Consider the following 16,420-nt stretch of genomic DNA (forward strand, 5'->3'; position numbering starts at 1 on the left):
AGGTTCAGATGGTTCCCCAAATTACCTTTTCTGTTATTTCAAAACTATTTTAATATGCATGCTATATTGTTTCATTTGTATTCCTAGCTTCCCTTGGTTCATTGAAAAAAAAAAAGGTTTTTGCTAATATCTGTTTCTTTGTAACAGAGAATCTTTATTTTGAAGATAATGATACACAGTATATTATTATTCTCTTATTTTATGAAATTTTGTTTTATTGTTTCAGAAAATTTTTAGAAAGTTAAAAAATGAAATTTTATGAAGGTTTTATTGTTAGATGTTGGTATATCTTTCCTAAAGTCTCTTTTAAATTTCATCAGGATGACTATCACATGTGTGTAACTATATAAGGAAAAAAATAAACACTCCAGAGTTATTATCTTAATATTCTCTAACTATAAGTCCAGTAGGCTAGTTTTTCTGCTATAGCTCCCATAGGACAATATCAGCAGAGCTGCACTCTTTTTGTAAAGTAGTAGGAGAGAATTTGCTTCCAGGTCATTCACATTATTGGCAAAATTCAGTTCCATGAGACTGTGACTGAGCTCCACATTTCTTTGGTATCTAATGGCTGTGGCATTCCAGTTTTCACCCACAGTCCCTGGATGTTGGCCCCCTTTCTCCATTTTCACAGCCAACATCAGGGGTAGAATCCTTCTTATGCTACAAGTCTCTTAATTGTTTCCTTTTGCCTCATCTTTCCCATACATCTCTCTCTCTGCAATTGGGAAAGGTTCTCCACTCATAAGGGCTTATGTGATTATACTGGGACAGTCTGGACAGTCCAGGAGAGGCTTTCCTACCTCAAGGTCCATAACTTAATCAAAGGTAAACAGCACATCCATGGATTCTGGGGATGAGTGTGGGCATCTCTGAGGATGGTCATTCTCTTAACCAGAAGCATTGGTACTTCAGTGAACTAAGGGCAGGATATCAAGTACTGGCCCTGGTCCTGCCACTTACATCCCGTGTAGTCCTGAACAAGTCTCGCATATGTCTGGGGTCACAGTTTCCACAAGTGTCAAATTAAGGATGTTGGGTTATATAAGAGATCCATAGAGCTCAGGCTTCCTTAAAAATACTGACTTAATGCTGTTGGACGCAATGATAGAGTTTCAGTTTACCAGAGAAGATGCCATAGTTCCTTGGCCTCCTTCATACCTTCAAATGACCCACTCTGAGGTACTATATTTTGGTTTTCCTTAGTTGAGCAACTGTCTAAAGCTTTGAGATACTGTATTGAAGTAGGTTCCCTCAAATATTGCTGATAAAATATATAATAAAGCATTCAAGGGGATGATTTGGCAATTATTAAAATTACATGTGTATTTGCCCTCTAATTCACCAACATACTATTGGGAGTTTATCTAATCGATAGACTTACAGATATACAAAAATGATAGACATACAAGCATATTGATTGTAGCGTGTTTCTGATAGATTATTGAGAAAAGCTAATACCTAATTATAAGGGGTGTTAAACTATAGTTTATCCATACCATTTAACAGTATAAAGGAGGATGAGTTTCTCTTTGTATTGTTGTAAAAAGATATTCAGGATATATTAAGTAAAAAAAGTGAAGATTATTGTGTTTGATATACTGCCTTTAAGATAAGAATTAAGACAAAGATTACATTTTTAACTTCTTGTATTATACAAAGTAATTCAGGAAAGAAACGTATGGGAAAAAGTTAACAATCTCTAAGGGCGACTAGCTATAACACTCCTGGGGATGAGGGGTGGAGTAGAAAAGGGATGGGATGGGAGCAAACTTATCAATGTAACTGATCATCTACTGCTTTAATCTCAGGAAAGCCTCTTGCTCTCAGATATATTTTTCTATAGGGTTGACCAGTGTAGAGCATTTGAATAAGGATTAAAATTTGTCATCAGACCTTGTCCTGTTCCTCTTCCCAGGACTGTCCCTGAACAGATGCCCAAATCAGAGGCCCAAGCAAACCAGGATCCTTAGCAGAGACAAAAAGTGGATTCAAGGTCACTGACCAAGCCAAGCATGGTGGTGCATGGCTGTAATCCCAGGACTCAGGAGTCTGAAGCAGGAGAATCACTATGAGTTCAAGGTGAGCATGGGCAACATAGTAAGTTCCAGGCCATCCTGAACTATATAGTGAGACTCTGTCTAAAAAAATAAAAAATAACAGAAAAAAGTCACTACCAAGATCTCTTCCACTTCCCTGGTGCCTAGGTCAGATTTTTAAAATATTTTTTGTTAACATTTTATTTTATTTGTGTTTATGATTAAAGGGCTAGAGGCAGATGGTTCCCTCCAAGAACGTGAAACTCTATTATTTAAGGCAATGCTAACTACAAACAAAGATAAGCCCCCAAAATTTCAAAGTCTTAGTATGATAAAACTTTCTTATACACAGGAGCCCAGGCAATGGCTGTTCTGCAAGCAGTGATTCAGGAACTCAGGTTCTTTCCATCTTGCGGCTCCACCATCTTCTATGGTCTTTGCAGAGAGAGAGAGAGAGAGAGAGAGACAGACAGACAGACAGACAGAGAGGCTTCTGTGTGGAAGAAGGGCTGTAAGAAGAAAGGGTTAGAACTGCATGTGAAGCAGCATGCAATGTGAATGTGTATGTCTGAGCACATATCTTCCCTGGAGCTCATGGACCATGTGTCTTCCATCTCTCCTACCCTTTCAGACCCTTTCTTGTAAGGATGTTGATTTATTAATTTTAAAACTACAAAGCTAGAAAGAACAATAAAACAACAAAAATAATTTAGTCAATACTGACCTCTTATAGAAACAAAATCTCAGAAGATATAATATGCCCCAAATCACCATGACACAAGCAGAGCTTTACAGACTGTAATAATCTCTAACACTCAATAGTCATATAAATGTCCCATCAGGTGTTTCTCATTATACAGGTTCATTTGATGTTCCCCTCCCTCACCTCTTAGAATTAAGAAATTAGTTTCTCAGTACCTCATAATAGTAAGTTTTTAAAAACTCAGCCATGCTGAAAAATGCCAATCCAGTTTCTGCTTAAATGATTCTAAAGATAGGAAATCCTATTTGCATACAATGCAAACTGCCTTATAAGGTCACCCATTTCATCTTAAAAAATAATTCAGGTTAATAGAATCTTGCTTGTATGTGTTTACAAATTGCCTTCCTATAACTTCTACTTTGATTTTCCCTTTTGGAGCTACATAGAATGTCTTCTTCTAAGACGGCAGGTCCGCAGAACTTGTATTCCACCCCTACTCTTGAGTCCAGGGCAGACTTTAATAATCAGACATGGAGATTTCCTACAGAGCCAGGATTGGAGTCAGTCTAAAACTTCAGACAACTAATACATGCTCAGTATTGGCATCCAAGAGGAAATCTATACATCATTTCTACTCTTGACTACCTTCTATATAACAGCTCATTTATAGCAGCATTAAAAATCATTAAATAGTAATAAACGAAAGATGTTCAAGAGCTATATAAAGGAAGTTACACACATAATTGAGGGAAATTAATGAAGACCTGAGTAAGTAGAGAATGTATCATGTCTAAAAAATAGAAGATTCAAAGTTGTAAAGATGCCCTTTCTTAAATTAATTTCTAGATTCAGTGCAGGCCTAGTTGAAATCCTAACAGCATAAAAATTGACAAGTTCATTCTAAAAATATGTATGAAAATACAAAAAGCTAGTAATAGCCAAGACATTCTTGAAGAACAACAAATGACACATGCTTGTACTATGAGATGTCAACACTTGTTATAAAGCATAGTAATTAAGACTTTACTTCTTCCCATTAGCACAATATAGAAAAATAGGACAACATAAGAGAACAGAGGACCTCCAAACAGATCTGCAAGTATATAAATGTGATTTTCAACAAATGCGGTATATGAAAGCAGTAGGGGGTAAAGTGCTCTTTTTAATGGATTTCTGCGGGAAATAGATGCACAAGTGGCAAAAAAAAAAAGTGATCTCCACCTCACACTACTTACAAAAATAAATTCCAGGTAAATTGTGTAGCTAAATGTGAAAGAAAACATGAACTTTCAGAAAATAATTTAAGGAAGATTTACCTCTGGGATATTGGCACGAGGAGTTCCATAGATCCACTTTCTGGTGAAACAAGCAAAACTGGTAAAAATTTCAGAAATGACAGTCCCTCAACTCTCTGGGAAATGTTCTAACAGCTTAAAACAAGTGAAGAAACAGCCAGGAAAATCTACTAAAATTTAAGAACAGCTCGAGTTGGGCATTTGAAGCATTACCCCCTCCATCCCTGTCCTCCAACTTCCAGCTCAACTTGGTAGGAGATTCACTATGGGAAGGTGTGGCCAAAACAACAGCACTCCCTGCCCTCAGCCTCCAATAGAGTTCTGCTGTATTCTGGGGGATGGGAGGAAGCTACCTGCATTTCTCATCACCCCCTCCCCTCCAGCTGCAAGTTGAAGTGTTTAAAATCTGGGATAGTACATCTGAGAGGTTGGAGGATACTTTCCCCTACTCAGCTCCTACCCATGGATGGAGACTGTACCAAGGTGAGGAAGGTCAGGAAAACTAAGGTCCCAAATACCCTTGTGCTCAATTCAGTTGAGATCAGAGGATGCCTGCTGGAAGGGGCAAGCAAAGAGCAGAGACTTTTGCCCTGACCAGCCCCCAGAATAACTGATATAGAGTTTGCCAGAAAAGAATCAGTCTATGCTCTCTCCCAAGGAACTAAATTTATTTGAAACACAGCATGGAGTTCAAGCCTAAGGTTGCCCTCTAAAACAATAGTACCTGTTAATTATGAGCAACAAGCTAAACAACAGGTTGGCTGGTTCACCAGAGAGAACCAGGAAAGAGATATCTAAGAAGAGCCCATTTTGAATCAAAACAAACATCAGAACTAATATTAAAAATTACCCCAATGCACCTGCCTCACAAGCTCAAGGCCCTGAGTTCAATCCCTGGTACCAGTAAAAAAAAATCACCCCAACTCAGTCATACTGCTGAGTAATATATACTCCAAGGCATGGTCTGAAACAATAGAACAATTAGTGTAGTTTAATTTCTGGGTGCAATACCAAAAGAGTAGACAGCTTAACAGAGAGATCAAAGAAAAGACAATCAAAGAAAGCTGTACTGAAATTAGTATAATTCTAGGGTTCAGGTCCAAGGCTGCATCTCATGAAGAGTGAAATCAAAGTCTTCATACTATGGATGAAATAGATTTCACTAAAACAATTTTAGTTTCATAAAAAAAATAAGCAAACAACAACAAAAACAAGACTTAGAAAAGAGAGGGAGGGATTAGCCAGATTTGCTATATCACCCAAAATGTCCATTTTTCAACCAAAAAGTTAGAACACAGCAAAAGAAAGAGGAATATGTGATCCATTTATTGGGGGGGGGGCAAAATTCAAGTAACAAAATATCTCAGAGGGATCAGATGCTAAATTGAACAAAGACTTTAAAATAATCATTAAAAACTATTCAAAAAACTAAAGTAACACATGCTTAAAGGAGTAATGTAAGGTACAAAGACACCAAATAGACATTTACAGTGGTAACAAATCTATGGCATAGCAGGCTGTTTGTATCATTGAAAGCTCTAAAAGGTTCACCATCACTGGGTTAAAAAATACAGCTGAGAAGTTCACTAGAGGGCCTCAACAGGAAATCTGAAATGGTGGAGTAAGAATGTGCAAACTTGACAGATTGTTAGTGGTTGTATGAGTGGAGAAGACAGGAGAAACAAAATGAGAAAAGAACCTCAGGAAACATGGTATACCTTAAGTGTTCTGATATGTATGTAAAGGAAGTAATATAAAGAGAGGAGATAGAAAGGAGGAAAAATATTTGAAAAAATAACAGCTTAAAAACATAAATCTCCATACTCAAGAAGCTTAACACCAAGTAGGATAAGCACAAAGGAATCTACAAATCTACAAAAGTGTTGAAAGCCAAAAATAATAACATTTTTAAGGCAGCAAGAGAAAAATGACTTCCAAGAGAATCCTTGTAAAAACAATAGTGAACTTCTCATTAGAAATTGTGGGAAAAAAAATTTTAAAAAAAGAAATTGTGGAGGCCAGAAGACAGTGGAATAACAGTCAAAATAATGAAATAAAAAATAGCAACTATCATCCAAGAATCTTATATCCAGCAAAACTATCTTTCAAAATGAAGGAAAAAATTTTCCAGAAAAACAAAAACTGGGAGAATTCATGGATGGCATACATGCTTTACAACAAATAATGAAGGAAGTTGTCCAGGCTGAAAGTAAGCAAGCCCAAACAGAAATTCGAATCTGTATGACAAAGGGAGCACTTATAAATGTAAACATTTAGTTTTAAAAGAAAGTATAAAAACATTTTTCTTTATTCTCTTAACATTTTAAAGGCAGGTATATTTATATAATTGTGTAGTTGGGTCTGTAATAAATAGAAATGTAATATTTGGTGTTGTATGAAAAAAGGTTAGAAATACATTGTGTTTGATAAAGGCAACACAAAGGAGACAAGTGGGAACAGAATTGTATTGAGTTGGGAAGTGAAACTCGAGAATTTGAACAATTAGAGACAAATGAAAAGAACTAGGAATGATAAATAAGAAAGTAAATATAACAAATGCTACAAATGTATACTTGCTCTGCCTTCTTGTATCAGATTCATTAATAGACATAGACCATATTAAGTAATAATTATAATAATAGAATTGTTGGGTTTCTAGGATCTAAAGGTGTAATATATAATATATATGATACAGTAACAATAATAGGGAGAATAAAGCTATATAGGAGTATTTCTGTTTCTTGGTGGAATTAGGTTAGAATGAAAGTGAAGTAGATTCTGATCAATTAAGATGTATATGGTAGCCTTGTTGCTTTTTTGCTGGCTTCTGCCACCATGAACTGTTGCCCCTCTGCCACCCTGCCCTGGAGCCAGCTAATTGTGGACTGAAACCTCTATGAACTGTAAGCCAATTAAACCTTTTCCCTTTTATCTTTGGGTGTCAGATATTTTGTCTCAGCAATGAGAGAAAAGTAACTAAGACAGAATTTGGTACCAGAGAACTGGGGCCATTGCTATGACAGTACCTGGCCATGTGGTTCAAGAGCCTTTGGAACTGGCTTGTCGGAAGGGGAAGAGTTAGGAAAAGTTTGAAGATACTGTCTGAAGAAGTAGAGCTGGAATGCCTTAGGCTGTATTTTATGGGAGATTCTGTTCAGAGCTCAGAAGACCGGAAAGCTGGTAAAGACTAGGCTTGAGAGGTTTCTACTAGGAAGAAGGACTGCATTGGCTGTTGGACTACAGATAATGTGTGTTATGGCTTGGCAGAAAGTTTGTCTGCATTTTGCTTGTGTCCAGAGACCTTGCCTGAGACTGAGATTAAGGACTGCAGACTGATTAATATTACAGAAGAAATTTCAAAGCAGTCTAATATTGAGGCCATGGCATGGATACTGTTGGAGGCTTTTAGCCAGATTTATGTTAAGAATCAAGAGCAAAGAGCCCAGCAGAATGATTTAAAATGTTTTGAGTTTGGCCAGAAATGAAGCTCCAGTAAAGTTGTGGCCTGCGAAGATAGAACAGAGGAGATCTTGATTGCTGAGAAGTAATAGGAGAATAGAAAAGATGGCCTGAGGGCATGACAAGAAGCAGCAAGACTCCACCCTTTGCAGCCTCAAAATGGCAAAAGTGAAAGACTTTGCTTTGAGAAGACAGTCCCAGAGCACCTTGTCCCAGAATGGTGGTGGCCTAGAGAATTTGTTCCTCGGGATTAGATTCAGTGTTCAGCAATTCAGAAGTAAAGCTATACAAATAAATAAAGCTATATAGGAGTATTTCTGTTTCTTGGTGGAATTAGGTTAGTATGAAAGTGAAGTAGATTCTGATCAATTAAGATGTATATGGTAGCCTTGTTGCTTTTTTGCTGTTTTCTGCCTCCATGAACTGTTGCTTCTCTGCCACCCTGCCTTGGAGCCAGCGGATTATGAACTGAAACTTCTACAAACTGTAACCCAAATAAACGTTTCCCCCTTAAAAAAAAAAAAAGATGTATATGGTAAGCCCTGGATTTCTAGAGTAAACACTAATAAAAAACTAAATAAATAATGAAAAGATTCATTAAAATATTAAAATTTATTAGAAATATTAGCTTAAGGCAAAATAAAACAGTTAAGGAGGAAGAGACTCAGAATAACTAATGGTGCTTCTCCAGGCTGCAGTCATTGAGTTTGTGAGCTCTGGAAGCTACACCTATAGACCCACAGGAGCCTAGAGACTCCAGTTTGAGAAACTCAGAGCTAGAATATTTCCAGATCCACCTGTTTAATGAGAAGAGTGATATTCTGCTGATAATTAGTGGTTCACATGGGTTGGGGAAAGTGACAGATAAGTACCATTTAACTAGTACAGTGGTGATGATCACAATACAGTAGGTGCATTCTTTGCATGTCTGTCATTCACCAATAGTTCCCCTCCAGAGCCCTTGGTCCTTCCTATTTTTGGTGCACCTACACCTGTTTCTGTCTGCCCATATTGGCATCTGTGCCTGAGAGTTTTCTCCTAAACCCCAGAAGACTGCTCTTCTTGTGTCATTACCTGAAGTAGTCCTCAACTCATGATTACAAGTAGCTGGTGTATAATTTCTCCCAAACGCTTTAGTACTTTTACTTTTGGTATCTGATTTTACCCATATAGCAATTCTGGAAGGAAGGGAGTTATGTTAAACAAAGTTTACAGTGGAATGGAATCCCCACATTCTGTTTTATTTTCTTATGTATCCCAAAATACATTACTACTTGGTACATTATAAATGTTCAAAAAAATCAATACTTAAGTTAGAAAGTGATGTTCCTAAAAATAGTTTGAAAGAGCCAGGACTTTAATATGGCCTTTTGGATTCAAGCGTAGTATTCTGTCTGCTATACATATACAAGGTTGCTGTTCCTTACCCTGTGGTTTCAGATTATGGTTTATGGAGGTACTTAAAAATTATTTAAATATGCCAATAACATCAGTCAACTCTACACCATAGCAATGTAGACTTCAGAGTCCATAGGCTTCAGAGTCTATGGAATAGAAATATTTGTGAAAATATTAAAAATACTTATGTCACAAATTGGCATTTATTTATGCCACATAGACATTTGGGAGTCACATCATTCTCATTCAGAGATGCAAGCCCCATAAAACAGACAACTAGTTTTTCTTATCTCCAAGGTAGTTGGAACGTATCCTAGACAGCCTTGTGTTTATGTTTTCCTTCTCCTCATTAATGTGAATATCTAAAAGTCAGTTTTCTTGGAAGAATCTCAGTTTTTAACATTCTAACTTGGGGTTTAAAAAAAATCATGTAATTAAAGATGAATTTCTTTAATAAAGGACTTGAGAGGATTTTAATGAATTTTAAAATAAATGGACACTTGTAGATAAAACCATATTTGTAGACCACTATTATTTATTTATTTATTTATTTTTTGGTATCGGGGATCAAACTCAGGTCCTTGCGCTTGCGAGGCAGACAGCAGAACCACTGAGCTAAATCCCTGGCCCAATAAAACCATATTTAGAAGTATGAACAAAAATAATATCCAGTATTTTTAATCTACTTAGTAAATTGGATACTAACTCATTAATCAGTTTCTACACAAGTCATGCATCTTCCTCCAAATGGTTATTCTCTGAAACCATTTTGATGCTGGAGTACTGCTTTCCCTGAACTCCTTAAAGTCATAAGGCACATTAAAGGATATCCAATTTCATTGGTCTAAGCTGAATGATCGCAATTCATCAAGGCATGAAAAGTCTGTCCAGTCTCCTGGAATATCATTAAATGGTTCAAGGACATTTCTAATCTTAATGATGGCCAAGGGGAAGCAACTATTACGATGATGAATGGGAATGAATATCTGGAAAAAGTTCAAGGCATGTTATACTTCCAAAGACTGTTTATCTAAATCATCCAACTGATTAAAGAAACACACAAAGCACAAGACAGTTAAAAGCAGAGAACCAAATAGGGTTTGACCTACTCTGGTATATTTATCGCTGACCATGTCATGCGTGTAAAATGTATTGCCCTACCAAGATGCTGTGTATATAAATAAGGAGGGTCTTTTGAGGCTGATGTTGAGTAATATAGGCTGTCCGGTTTATTGCCTGGCTAAATATTTATGTAAAATGACTTCATTGATGGTGGGGAAGCCTCCATAAAAGGAGTCTTTCAATGTTACTAACTGATTAGCTACAATATCCAAAGCTTAGCAAGAGCTGTGTGGTGGCAACATTAGTACTTCTGCTCTTAAAACCAATTCTTGACCTGCTCAAAGTTCTTAATCTCTTATCTGAGTTATAGGAGTGTGTGTGTGTGTGTGTGTGTGTGTGTGTGTGTGTGTGTCCAAGAAAGACAGAAACTTTCTTGGCCCCAAGAGCAATGCAAAATCTTCAAGGTAAGGGGAAATCTTATTTAGTACATACCTTGAAGTATGCTTTCTAGAGTCCATCTTTTGGAAGAGTATGTCTATTAAATAAACTCATGCTTTGTTTTTAGTACAGGGAAGTCAATGCTAGGCTAGATGGGGAAGACTCCTTTCACATTGTAAAGGCCAGAGAATAGATCCTTTTATGCAGGGGGTTGTTTTTGGCTGATCTCTCTCTGGGCAGGCAGAAGAAAAATCAACTACATAGGTGGCTGGGAGAATGTTGGCCTCTTTTCAGTAGGCCTGGGGGTGGTGTGTTGTTGGGCTGAAATAGTGCAGACACAGCTTAAATAGTTGTTTATAGATAAGAAGTAGAAATAAGAAGTAAAAAGTAATAGAAAACTTAGAATTATATACTTTATTCACTTAGATTCTTAGATACCTCCTGCTTCTGGTTTTACTCCTGCTTTCTCTTTCTCATTGTCATTTGATGTTTTCTCTTCCTGAACACTGATGGTCTCAGGCTTGGTTCTCAGCCCTCTTGTCTTAATCTAACCTTATCCAGTCTGTTGGCTTTAAATACCATGCCTCTCTAATCTCCAGCCTGTCTTGCACCCCAAATTTCAGATTATTTGAAATATGACTGTTATACACAATAAAGCATTTTCAAATTAATATTTCCAAAAGAGAGTTGTTAGTTTCTATTGTTTCCTATTCTCAGCCTTTTCTTCTCCAAGAATTCAACATTTCAATTGGTGTCATTCTCATTTATTCAGTTGTTTGTGGGAAAAACATCTCTAGAAGTTATCTAGTACACTCTTTTTCTCACCTACTTCAATTATATCCTAAATTCCAGTATTTCACCACACACTCACAAATGCCAGTCTGGCACAAACTTCTACCTGTGACTGGTGTCCACAACTTTCCTACTCCAACTAGTCTCCTCACCACAGCCAGAAAGAGCTTTGTAAGATGTATAAATCATCACAGCTCTCCCCTACTTAGCACCTTCCAGTGGCTTCTCAATGAAAATAAAATCAGAACTTCTTATTGTCACCTACGAGGTCCTACATGGCCTGGTACCCCACATCTCTCCAAACTCATCTTTTCTCTTTTCTCAAGTTGACTCCCTCTGGCAACAGAGGCCTTTTATATGTTCCTCAACACACCAAGGTTGTATCTGCTATGGGATTCTTCTTGCTTTGGGGTCTTTGAACCTGCCATTTCCTCTGCCTATACAGGTGCTTCCATCTCCTTTAAATCATTCAGGCCTGTGCTCAACTACCACCACCTTAGAGAAGCCTTTAACAACACATCAACCTAAATATTTCCACATACATTGCAAACCCTCTTCATTTTATTACCCTGTTTTATTTTTATCAAAGCACCTACAACTCTGTCATTATTTTATTTGCCTATTCATTGTTTGACTTTTACATTAGAGTATAAGTTCCATGAAATCAGAGACCAAATCTGTCTCACTGACTATTTCTTATCTCTCGAATCATGCCTGGTACAGGGTAGGTGCTCAATTAATATTTATTCAATGAATAAAGGAAAATAAGTATATGAGATCCCAATAGCTAAATTGAAAAAATTTCTGAAAGCAAATTTGATCTTGAAATTAAGTGTTGATTGTTAGCCAAAATAGCCAATGAAGGAACTTACAGTAAGAGATAATATGAAAATGAGAGACAAAGATTTTTGTTTTGTTCAAATTGAATTTTCCATCATCAATTATGTTTGATCAAGTTAAATTGATCTTCTTGGTCTCAGAAATATCCATCAAAACCTTTTTATCATTCACTCACTCAAATAATATTTAGATACCCAACTATTTTAGTTTAGTTCAGGAAAACAAACAAAAATACCAGGCCAGTGGCACATATGTGTGGCTTTAGCTTGAATAGCAAACAAAAAAAGATCTACTACAATAGTCTGCCCTTATTTGCATTTGCATTTTCTGCGGTTTCAGTTACCCATGATCTACTATGATCCAAAAACATTAAATGGAAAATTCTAGAAGTAAGTTTGTTTTAAAAGCATAATTTTAGGAGAAGCAGAGCCAGACCCAGTTCAGAGGAGGTGAATCTTCCAGGCCGCTGTACCAACCCCACCCCTACCCCCCACCAGCACCGAGGAGCAGAGCTGCCCCCAGCACAAGCACAGAGGAGGTGAACCTTCTGGGTGCTGTGCCAGTGCTGAGGAGGTGAGCCACACAGGTGCCAGCAGCATACATCTCCAGGCCCCCCCCGCCAAATCCAAGTTGAAATGAGAAGACACTTAAACAACTCTCAAAAGCAGACTCCCAGATCACCTAAAGAAACCTCAAAGGGAAATGAGATGGAATAATCTGATACTCAACCACCTGGACTCCCTGAACTGGCAAAAAAGAGGATCTGAAAAAAATGAAATCAGAAATAATTTCTCAGATAACAGCAGAGATTATGCCCATAGTGCAAGACATGATTATTAAGTATAGAGAGGACACAGATAAAAAATAGAGTAGCTGAGGAACATGATGGAATCCCAACATAGGAAACAAATGGAATCCATAAAACAGATGCAAACAAATTTCCAGGAGATTAAAAACTCCATTGAAAGTTTACACATCAGAATGAGCCAATGTGAGGACAAAATTTCAGATATAGAAGATAAGATTCCAATTAGTGACCAGGAAAAGAAAAATTTCTTTAAAATAGTAAGGGACCACAAGAAACCAATCCAGCAGCTGCTAGACAATGCAAAGAAGAATAACCTCAGAGCGACTGGAGTCAAGGAAGAAACAGAGAGTGAAGATGACATAAAAAAAATTGTTCAGAGAAGTGATGACAGAAAACTTCCCAAGCATGGGAAAACATCTTGACATACAGATAAGTGAGGCATATAGGACTCCAACTAGCCTTGATCAAAAAAATCTACACATAGGCATTTAATAGTTAAGATTCCAAAAACCCAACAGAAGAACAAAATTCTACAAGCAGTTAGAGAAAAGAAACAAATCACATACAAAGGAAAGCCCATCAGAATCACAGCAGACTTCTCAATGCAAACCCTCAAGGCAAGAAGAGCTTAGAGTGACATATTTCAAACCCTAAAGGAAAACAGCCTCCGACCCAGATTGACGTATCCTGCAAAACTATCTTTCAAAATTGATGGAGAAATAAGATACTTTCATGACAAAGAGCACCTTAGGAAATTCATGAATACCAAGCCACCACTCCAAACATTTTAGACAATATCCTAGGAAAAGACAATGAGGATCACAACCCCAGGAAGCCCAGCAGAATGAACCCATCAGGCATAACAAGAAATTAAACACAAAGGGGGAGAATCCAACTAAAAGAAAAAGTCATGACAAGGATAAGTCAATACATATCAGATATAACCATCAATGTTAATGGTCTCAATTCACCAATCACAAGAAATAGACTGGCAGAATGGGTCAAGAAGCAAGATCCAACAATATGCTCCATACAAGAAACATACTTAATTCAAAATGAAACTCATAGACTGAAAGTTAAAGGGTGGAAAGCAATACTCCATGTGACAGGAACCCGAGAAAAAGCAGGATTAGCTGTCCTCTTTGCAGATCAAGTGGATTTCAAATGAATACTGATTAAGAGAGACAAAAAAGGAAACTACATCCTTGTAAAGGGAACAATCCAACAGGAAGAGAAAACAATCATAAACATATATGCACCAAACACTAGTGCACCCAACTATATAAAATAAATACTAATGGGCATGAAAAATCAAAGAAGCAGTAATACAATAGTAGTGGATGACCTCAATACCCCACTGTCACAAATTGATAGATCAACTGGGCAAAAAATGAGCAACGAAATACTAGAACTCAATCAAACTCTTGAACAAATGAACTTAACATGTTTATGGAACGTTCCACAGCACAAAATCAGAACACACATTCTTTTCAGCTGCACACGGGTCATTCTCCAAAATAGCTACATACTTGCTCATAGAACATGTTTGAGTAAGTGCAAAGGAATTGAAGTTATCCTCTCTATATTATCAGACCATAGTGTGATGAAATTGGAGATCAATACCTAAAGAAACCCCAAAAACTTCATAAACACATGGAAATTGAACAACACACATCTGAACAACCAATGGGTCACAGAGGAAATTAAAGAAGAAATCAGTTTCTACAATTAAATGACAATGACAGTGCAACATATTGGAATCTATGGGACACAGTGAAAGCAGTTTTATGAGGGAAATTCATAGCAGTGAATACTCATATTAGGAAAACAGAACCAGCCCAATTAAACACCTGATGCTGAACCTCAAGCTTCTAGAAGAAGAGCAGGACAAACTCAAACCTCATACAAGAGAGGAAATTATAAAGATCAGAGGAGAAATCAATGCAATGGAGACTAAAAGAACAATACCAAAAAATCAATGAAGCCAAGAGTTGGTTCTTCAAAAGAATAAACAAAATTGACAAACCCTTGGCCAACCTTATCAGAAAACGGAAAGAAAAGGCCCAAATCCATGCAATTGGGAAAGAAAAGGATGAAATTACAACAGACCCAGCAGAAATCAAGAGGAACATCAATACCTACTTCCAGAACCTATGCACCAATAAGATGGAAAACACAGACAAAATGGACAGATTCCTAGGTATGTATGAATTACCAAAGTTGAACGAAGAAGACCTAAAAATTCTAAACAACCCAGTATCAACCAATGAAATTGAAAACATGATTTAAAACTTACCAACTAAGAAAAGCCTGGATCCGGATGGCTTCGCTGCTGAATTCTACAAGTCATTTGGAGAGGAACTACTGCCACTACTGTTTAAACTCTTCAATGAAATTGAAAGGGAAGCAGTTCTCCCAGATTCATTCCTGGAAGCAAGCATCACCTTGATCCCCAAAGGAGAGAAAGACCCAACCAAAAAAGAGAACTATAGGCCAATCTCACTAATGAACATAGATGCAAAAATCCTTAAAAAGATACTGGCAAATAGAATGCAGAAGATCATCAAGAAGATCATATACCCTGATCGAGTGGGATTCATACCAGGGATGCACGGATGGTTCAATATACACAAATCAATCAGTCAGTGTAATACACTATACCAATAGAGCCAAGGACAAAAACCATATAATTATCTCCATAGACGCAGAAAAAGCATGACAAAATCCAACATGCATTTATGATAAAAAACCCTACAAAAAATTGGAATACATGGTCTCTACCTCAAACTGATAGAAGCCATCTATGAAAAACCAACAGCCAATATCATACTAAATGGTCAAAATCTGAAATCTTTCACACTAAAATCAGGAACAAGACAAGGATGTCCACTATCACCACTCCTGTTCAGTATAGTCTTGGAAACATTAGCCACAGCAATTAGACAAGAGAAAGAAATAAAAGGAATAATGATAGAAAATGAAGAAGTCAAATTGTCATTATTTGCAGATGACATGATACTCTATATAGAAGACCCAAAGAACTCCACCAAAAGTCTTCTAGACTTAATAGCCAAACTCAGTAAAGTAGCTGGATACAAGGTCAACACAAAAAAATCAGTAGCTTTTCTATACACAAGGAACCGACTCACTGAGAGAGAAATTGGGCAATCAATTTCTTTCGCAATAGCATCCAAAAAATTGAAATACCTAGGAATCAACCTAACAGAAGAAATCAAAGACCTCTACTCTGAAAACTGTAGGAAAGAGAGATTGAAGATGATATCAGAAAATGGAAAGACATCCTTTGCTCCTGGGTAGGAAGAATCAACATAGTGAAAATGACCATCCTTCCAAAACTGCTATATAGATTTGATGCAATCTCAGTTGAAATTCTATCAGCATACTTCACAGACCTTGAGAAATTCTATCAGCATACTTCACAGACCTTGTTCATTTGGAACAAGAAGAGACCTAGAATAGCAAAAGCAGTTCTAGGCAACAGAGACATGGCAGTGGGTATCACAACCCCCAACTTGAAACTATACTACAAAGCTAGTGTGATTGAAAAAAAAAAAAAAACAGCATG

At 37.0% G+C, this 16,420-nt stretch overlaps 1 protein-coding gene across 12 annotated transcripts in view; it reads left to right on the top strand.

Moving 5' to 3' along the window:
- Positions 1-16,420, top strand: part of Tasp1 (taspase 1) — a 408,843-nt gene that overhangs the window by 276,198 nt on the left and 116,225 nt on the right. For 3 of the 12 annotated variants that reach the window (XR_015442068.1, XM_021255079.2, XM_021255083.2), the window contains one exon: positions 1,919-11,065. The exons of the other annotated variants lie outside the window; for them this stretch is intronic. Coding sequence is in view for 2 of the 3 variants with exons in the window: in XM_021255083.2 (XP_021110742.1) it covers positions 1,919-1,973 (55 nt within the window). In the remaining variant the exon portion in view is untranslated. Of the gene's footprint in view, positions 1-1,918; positions 11,066-16,420 lie in introns of those variants that run through there. 12 annotated transcript variants of the gene reach the window in all.

This window comes from Heterocephalus glaber, unplaced genomic scaffold (genome assembly GCF_053883595.1).
Source record: "Heterocephalus glaber isolate CG9 unplaced genomic scaffold, H.glaber_assembly_v1.0 deba00001532, whole genome shotgun sequence".
Classification (NCBI taxonomy): Eukaryota; Metazoa; Chordata; class Mammalia; order Rodentia; family Bathyergidae; genus Heterocephalus; species Heterocephalus glaber.